Source organism: Morus notabilis, unplaced genomic scaffold (genome assembly GCF_000414095.1).
Source record: "Morus notabilis unplaced genomic scaffold, ASM41409v2 Scaffold444, whole genome shotgun sequence".
NCBI lineage: Eukaryota > Viridiplantae > Streptophyta > Magnoliopsida > Rosales > Moraceae > Morus > Morus notabilis.
In genome coordinates, this window is record NW_010361417.1 from 99,241 (window position 1) to 107,239 (window position 7,999).

The 7,999-nt window shown below is 32.9% G+C and overlaps 1 protein-coding gene across 2 annotated transcripts; it reads right to left on the reverse strand.

Moving 5' to 3' along the window:
• Positions 1-2,070: 2,070 nt before the first annotated feature.
• LOC21386762 (vesicle transport protein GOT1) lies at positions 2,071-7,233 on the reverse strand. 2 transcript variants are annotated; one of them, XR_002902322.1, is made up of 8 exons: positions 7,114-7,233; positions 5,883-5,957; positions 5,670-5,761; positions 5,504-5,584; positions 3,759-3,856; positions 3,600-3,674; positions 2,949-3,095; positions 2,071-2,093 (listed from the first exon to the last, which is right to left on the reverse strand). XR_002902322.1 is itself a non-coding variant. In XM_024166436.1 (7 exons), coding segments are annotated over exons 2-7 (375 nt in total). In that variant the 5' UTR covers positions 5,911-5,957; positions 7,114-7,233; the 3' UTR covers positions 2,843-3,094. The 2 variants fall into 2 exon arrangements, 1 of the variants encoding a protein (XP_024022204.1); XM_024166436.1 differs by lacking the exon at positions 2,071-2,093 and having other exon boundaries at positions 2,843-3,095.
• Between the last annotated feature and the right edge of the window lie 766 nt (positions 7,234-7,999).

Genomic DNA, 7,999 nt, shown 5'->3' on the forward strand with positions numbered 1-7,999 from the left:
AGTTTTTAGCTCATTCCCTCTTGAAAACCTAGGTTTGATTCTGAGTTTTGGGTGAGAAAAGGAGTGAGAAGAGAGAAGAAAATGTTATGGTTGGAGTTCTAGGCTTTTTTGTTGAAATAGACCTAAATATGAAGTCTAAACATGATAGAGACCAAGCAAAAGTAAAGTGACCTTATAGTAGGACAAGTGTCTAAGTTTTTTTAAGCCTCTAACATTTGTCCTAACTTCATAAAATCAGCTCTAAAGTCTATTTTTTTTTCTTCAATTAGGCGCCTAAAGTTCACTCAATTCACAAAATAGCTAGCTCTAAAGTCTCTATTTTTTTTCTTCAATTAGGCGCCTAAAGTTCACTCAATTCACAAAATAGCCTTCTCTCAACACATTTACATAATACCACACAATAAAAATATAAAATAATAATTCATCATTAAATCAATCATAATAGAGGTAAAATATCATATCAAATAATCATAATAAATATCATTTTTTTCATAAGTTTAGCACATTGAGTTCCCACATCGAGCTAGTTGCACTGCACATTAAAACTGAAAACTCGATTAGCAAAGCTTTAAGTTTAATAAAATCATATGATAACTATAATAATAAAATATAATGTCAACAAATAACTTTAAGATAAATAGTAAATGTGGTACATGATTTTAATTTACTAAATTTATTTTCCTCAATATTATATGTATTAACATAATTTGTTTAGAATTGTGTCTTATATCAGTAGATTTTTTTTTTCACTCTAGTGCAAAATTGGGACAAGGCACAATTCTTTTATATAATTTTAAAGCACCTCGCCTAACTTATTTTGTTTTGTCTCGTTTTTCAATAAACGCTCCCAAAACTATTAGATATAATGTAAGATACATCCTTTAATCTGTTAGGTACCACATGTGGTGAGTTAAGATTTGCTGTCCGTTTTTTAGTCCTATTAACTTGTCCTTCAATTGAATTTTGGCGTCTAATGAATTACTTAATTTTTTTAGTATTTAGTTTCTGATCACATATTATGTGATCTGGTTTACTAAATTTAAATGATATGTAAAATAAGTGATATATGTGCGTTGGTATATAATGACTAAAGACAATTTATCATCCAATCCAACATTAAATTGAGTAATGAATTTCATCTTAAAAAGAAAAAGAATGGTCGTTTAAAACTACTAAATTGAGTAATGAATTTCATCTTAAAAAAAAAAGAAGAGAAAAATCGTCCATGTTATAAGCTCTATGTATAAAAGACAATTTATCCGATTTAGATTTTCAATTTGTGGAAACTTGGTATGTTATTTTACTTGCGGTTATTTTTTGGTAGGCGCACAAATGTTTTGGGCAAGATTCTGTAAAGGTGAGTTATAAACCAAAAATGAACAAAAAAAAAAAAAATTAAAAGACAAAAGTGATCAAACTAAGTAGCCAACTATCATCGAGTGACCAAAAAAAAAAAAAAAAAAAGTAGTACTACTCTGAGAAAATGTTTCAATTGTTACTTCGCTATTTTGGAAAGCATTTATCAAACAAACAATTAAGCATCAAAGTGCAAACACTTTATATTATCATATTTATAAGAGAGATCATACAGATCTAGAAGAAAGGTTAATAAGAAAATAGCAATTTACAGACAAAACCATATACCCAACAAGAAAAAGACACAACAAGTACGTACTAAACCAACTGCATTAACATACAAGTTAATTATCCCATGAAGATTTGGGATAATAATGAACGATAATATCATTTGGATGGCTTGAAAATCTCAGCCATAATTTTGTTCTTCGTCTGGCCCCTTGGCAGTGGCTGGTTGCTGAAACTAGACCCTTGTTGGACGTTTCCTTTGCCCGAAGATGATGGTTTCCCGCTGTCTCGGCCGCCGTCGCTCATCTTCACTGCTATATGCTACCACTACTACTTTCAGATTTTTTTTTTCTTTTTTTTTTTTTTTTTGTGGGAGAAAAATCTAATCCTAGAGTGAAGATAGAAACATGCTAGGCTTCTTTAGCTCCACTTATGCCTTGCGGATTCTTAATTTATGGAAGACAAAAGAAAAGCACGTGGTGGTGGGGCTCTAGTTTTCTAGCTCGTGCCTCAAAGTATGGCCATGTACATGAATGCAAAAGGAAAAGTAAGACAGTGTTCCCGTATCAATATATGCATGTGTTTATTTACAAAATTAGGAACGATAATTTAATGTGACTCATATAATATAAAGTACGGAAAGAACATTGTCAATCTTGATGGCTCGTTTGGTAGCGTTTTTAAAATGATTTTATTTTTAATATAAAATAAAAATGAGATTATTTTAAGAATTATTTTATATTGTTTTAGTTTCTAAACTTTATATATTTCTAATTTTAGTTTATAATTTATACAAATTATGTCAAATATTTAACACTAAATTATAAAAAAATTAAAACTGAAATAAAATAAAACATCAAGAATTAACTGTACACATTTAAAAAATCAAGAACTAAAGTTGTATAAACTATTCGTGAGATTAACCATGTAATCTACACCTCCAGTGATTCTCTGATCAAACATGTCCTTTGCATGACGATAGCCAGATGACGAGATAGGCTCAGCGCCCACTTTTCTTTTCTTTTATTCTTTTATTCTTTTTAATATTTTTAATTCAGATTGAAATTAAACTTTATAGTTGATATATACACAATCTTCATTTTCTTGAATTTGCAGATTTTGAGGATGTTTATTTTTCTGTCTCTCACTTTCGCTTTTGAGTTTACCTTCGTTATGTACTCTTGTATTGTTTTTGTTTTTGTTTTTCCTATTATTTTCAGTCATTTTGTTCAAAAGAAGTTGTAGCTATGCTGAAAATATGAAACTTGTTCAATTATTTTTTCATTGTTAACTTACAAAATACAAAACCATTCTCTTTCAGATAATCACAGTTTGCGAGCTGAATACTCGATAACTTTTTGTACCATTAATCTGGTCCTCATATATAGCACAGTTCTAGCCCCACCTTTCCTTCTTATGCTTATCTGAACGATGATTCTCAAACTGAGAAGACATCACTTCTTCGCAATCTGAACCAAGTCGAAAGCGTCCTCTTATGGTGGATAAAGAATCTGCAAGTCAATAGAGTTTGTAAACCAACGAAAAATCTCGGTGCAATTAGAATTTGGGACCATATAAAAGATTCAATTCAATGAAGAAGACACATGAACGTCTCATTCTAACAAGAATGAATGTGCCCAGATGTCATGAAAAACGCCTTAGGAATGAACCAGTTCATGGTACATTAACTAAAATTTGTAAAAATGCATAAAACCTCATGATACACTACAAAAACCTCACTAATGTGATTTAAATTCAATGATTACCTTCAAAAGCACTTGGCTGTAAATTAGATATAATTGGCATCTATTATTTTTTTTTTTCCTTCCATTTTTTTTTTCGAGTAATGCTTACAAAATATTAATGCAGATTCTATTTTCTTTTTCCTTTCACTTTTGTTCTTTTTTTGAGTAATGATTACAAAATCTCTCTCTCTCTCTCTCTCTCTCTCTCTCACACACACACACACACACACAGCTTGAAAGCATGATAATTGAAGAGGAAGAGGAACTCACCAGAAAAGATAACTTATGATCCATCCCACAACTGGAATGTGATTCAGAAACACCTTTACAGATGGCCAAAAACCACTACAACCATACAATAGAGGAATGTTAGCAGAAGAACCACAAAATTATCCAATTTGAAGCTTAAGATTAAGAGCAGAGACTAACCCAAAGAGAATAATACAACCATATATTTCCAAGATTATTCCAACTAGTGGCCATCGAACAAAAAGGAAAAATAGCCCAAGAAAGAAAGATATAGTGCCCTGCAAGAAACGTGGAGAAAATCGGTGAGGTCAATCTTCACTGCAGATATAATGGTTTTCACAATCAAGAGCTCAAAGATTTACTTAAGAAGATTTTTCATTTGATGTTCAAACTTTATCTATATATATTATTTGATAACTTTGAAAGAGATGGGGAAAAGACTGTTAGATCATAGTATTTCCAACTATACAGTTAGTATTTGAGAAAACACTGGAACAGATCAGGTCCCTCTCTCTCTATCACATACATTCAAAGAATTTTCCTCCAAATGCATCGTCTTGACAATCGCCCAAGCCTCTCCAACAACAGAACCACTCAACAACCATAATAGGCATAACCTAATGAGGAGAAAAACTAACTAGAGAGTCTCCACTGCACTTGCATAAGTAATATAGGCTCAGTTTGGTATTGAGGTTGCGGCCCTTAAATTACTTTTTAAAAAAATTATCGACAATAAATGTGTTTTCGTAAAAGAATAACAAAGTACTTTTTGGGGGAGAAACCCTACGCAGCAGCGCTGGTAGGGGGCAGCGTCTTCACATGGTGTGCAGTAATCAATAAGTTATTTAACAGCTACAGCAATATGAAACTGGCCTGTAAGCCAGTTACAGCGGGATTTTGTATTTCAGCTCGTCCACAGTAATAGACTCTCAACAGCCTTCCAAAACCAGAGGATTACAAACACAAATAAATGAAAAAGAAAGAAGGAGACGAAGAAAAGGTGGCAAGATTGATGCAAATAAACCAGAGGAACTTGCACATATAACACCATTTAATTAAGATAGCATCAATCTTTGTCGGGTTATCCACAATAGTTTTTCTTACTGCGGTAGACTACAAACTCTACGTACTTTTCGAGTATGATTTTTCTGGCTGAATTTTCCTCCATGGGAAAGGGAAGAATACCAGACAACCTCACAGCTAAGTTAAAAGTACCAGCCCCGTGAACGAGGCCCACCTAACCACTAAAAAAATGCCCTTAATCCACACAATTATTCCAATGACAAAAGGTAGTGCTATTCGCATTCAAGGGAGTAAAAATAGGTAATAATATCTATCCACTCCATTGTCTCATGTCTTTTCTGCTAAATAAAATATGAATTGAGGCGTTTGTAACGTTTGTGGATACTAAAGGGTCCAAGGATTTGCCAAAGTTAGCTGATTTAAATGATCTAAACTCTGAGGGTTGGTCGAGCAGTCAGGCCTGCGGTTTGCTCTCACAAGGTCCAGGGTTCAATTCCTCAGGGTCACCAACCTGGTAAATAACCAAGAGTTTCAAGCTTCAGAAAGATTGTATGGTTCATGGAGCCGCCCGCTAAGTAGGTTTTGGGATTCCTAGGCTATAGAAAAAAAGAAATGTCATGCTAGCTACTGGATTGTATTGTAATGCATTGTGATTTAAATGCATTTAACAAAAGTAAGTTTAACATCTATTGTAGCTGTAAATGTGATAGATAGGGTGTTAGCAGGGTGCGTTTGCTAATCATTCGACAACGTAAAATAAAATGTTAGCACTTCTGTATTTGAGTGGTTTCATACGGATAAAAATGAAGTGATTAGCAACCGTAAATCAAATAAAAATATAACAAGAAAATTTTGAAATCGATCCTCATTTGAACAAACAGTTCTTTGCTTCTTACAAGTACCTTGTAATATGCTTGGTTGGTAAAAAGTTTCAAAGTAGAACGCCAACCGAGCAAAATGGCTACCCCAGTCAACCAAAAGATCTGAAATTGGTAACACAGACGTAAGAGAATACTGGGATTATGGAAGAAATAAAGTCGCATGTGTTCAGCTAAGGAAAAACCTTACATTCCCCAATGCAAGCAAACCTCTATCAAAGAAGAGAATCACACCAAGTAATGAGAAAAAGATGCCAAATCCAATAAGACCTATGCCAATCTCTGCAATGTTTGCAAAAAAATCTTGGATTTAAAAGCATATACTTTCACAAAAGAAAAGAAACATAACCAAGGCACTTGAAGGTAGATTCCACCAAATGCTGGTTTCTTTCGAAATGCTTACTCTTTTGCTCAGTTATCTCATAGGCCATTTTGCTAATTCTTTCTACTCCAAGTTGATAGAGGTGAAAATCACAATCTGCAATCGAAACGGAGAAGACTAAGAAACAAACATGAAATTGGTTACATAAGCTTGAGATAATAAACCAAAGACATTCAACATAACAAACAGTAAACTTGATCAATCTCCAGTTAGCTTCCTATTTGCTAACTCATATTTGCATAAGACCCACGAAGGTGAACATCACCACAACTCATATGGCATAGGTTCTTTTTACATGTGCGATGCATGTGAGACCTATCTTATGCGAGTTGTGATATTGGGCATCACTGATACCCTTAACTAGAAGGCAATAACAAACAAACAATAGGCCATATGCATATAATTTTTTAACAATGCTATCAAACATCGGTAGTGCTAAGTACTACATACTAAGAGAAGCTGAGTACTATATAGTATGGGATCAACTTTTAGGACCAACCTTCTCTTAGTCGTGGTGCTTAGAACTGGTAGTGCTTCTCTTAGTTAGTCATGGTGCTTAGAACTAGTAGTGCCCCCAAACATTTTTCTACTTTTGGCATAACGGGCTTGGCAAGAGGCTAACCGTCTATTTGTTTCTTGTCTAAGTCTACTTGAAAATTCAAGTCTACTTCATCATTCAAATTAGGATTCTGTACTAGACAGAGACTACTAAATCCCAAATCCATAGTACAACAACAAAAAATTTGGATGATTTCCACATTTTTTTCGACCAAGATTCCAACTAAAGGGATGTTTCTGTAATCATCCTAATTTTCTCAAAAAAAAAAAAAAAAAAACACATTTTCCAGAAAAAGCAACACTTAAGAAACAGAAACACCTCTTCCTTAACATATATATATATATATATATATATATCATTCGGTTCAGAAAAGGGAATCTCCAGCCCCGCATTCTACCCAAGCATTGATGCCACGCCAAAAAAAAAAAAAAAAAAAAAAAAAAACAGCTTAAGCTTTGTTCTACTTCCTTTGGGATCATACAATATTCTCATTGAAACCCAAATCGAGTCCTAATTTGGTCCAAAAAGACACACCTTTAATTACAAACAACGAATCAACAGCAGACAACAGACATGTAAATTGCCATAAATACATATATATGCAAAAACTAAAAACATAAAAGAATTCCAAAAAGAAAGAACAAAAAGCAAAATATGTATACGTAAAATATCCACATTTAAAAGGAAACTGACCTCTACAATGGCATTAACAGAGCAGAGGAAATGTGTAAAATTAGGCTAGTCAAATGCTCTTCTTCTCTATTGGGTTTTCTTTCGCTTTTCCAGTCATCTGGGCTTTTTTTTTTTGTTTTTTTTTTTGTTTTTTTCAGTTCTGGGTCTGAAGTTTGGATTTTTAACATTTTAACCTCTGAATTTTTTCTGTTTTGCCTCTTACAAATTGTAATTTTCTTTTTTACAATTTTGACCCTTCAATTTCTAAAAGAATATTACTGGTTAATGTAGTCTTTTTTTTCTGAATAATTAATGATGTAGTCAATTTAAAAAATAAAATAATACGTATATTAATTTTTTTGTGAAAGCTGTGGCCTTAAAATCACATTATTCAAATCCTTTAAAAAAATATCACATTGTGCAATTAATTCTAAAAAAAAATATAAGGGGTGGTTTTGTCTTTTCGCCTTCATGGTTGTTTCGTAATATTCTCCAAAGAGAGGTCTGTTTTCTAGAAGACTCCAGAGTCTGGAAGCCATTTTAGGGTTTGCTTCAACGGCAGATGTCATTTCCCCAAAGCAAAAAGAACATCTGATTCCGAAATTTATCAAGGAAAGATCTAATTTTTCCGAGGAATTTTTCCTTACGAGAAAGAAAAAAACCCTAATCTCATTCGGGAAACAAAGAGCTGCTTTGCCGTTCAGCTATGGTAAGTTTGTTCCGATCTTCTTTGAGCGATAATTGACAAAATTGATTGTTTTGCCCAAGAATTATTTGTTAAAGAATCAATTTTCATTGCAAATTTAATGATTTTGTTAAAATTATTTTCGTTTGTGTGTGTCTGTGAGAAGAGTTCGATTAATTGTTTTGTAATAACTGAAACAGTAATTGGGATTTTTTCTCACTT

What these genes read in the sequence shown, in the direction of transcription:
- LOC21386762 (XM_024166436.1), bottom strand. Translation starts at nt 5,910, where the DNA reads ATGGCCTATGAGATAACTGAGCAAAAGA. An exon ending in TGAGATAACTGAGCAAAAGA is followed by an intron (nt 5,762 to 5,882) that starts GTAAGCATTTCG and finishes CAAACATTGCAG; the next exon opens with AGATTGGCATAGGTCTTATT. An exon ending in GGTTGTATTATTCTCTTTGG is followed by an intron (nt 3,675 to 3,758) that starts GTTAGTCTCTGC and finishes GTATGGTTGTAG; the next exon opens with TGGTTTTTGGCCATCTGTAA.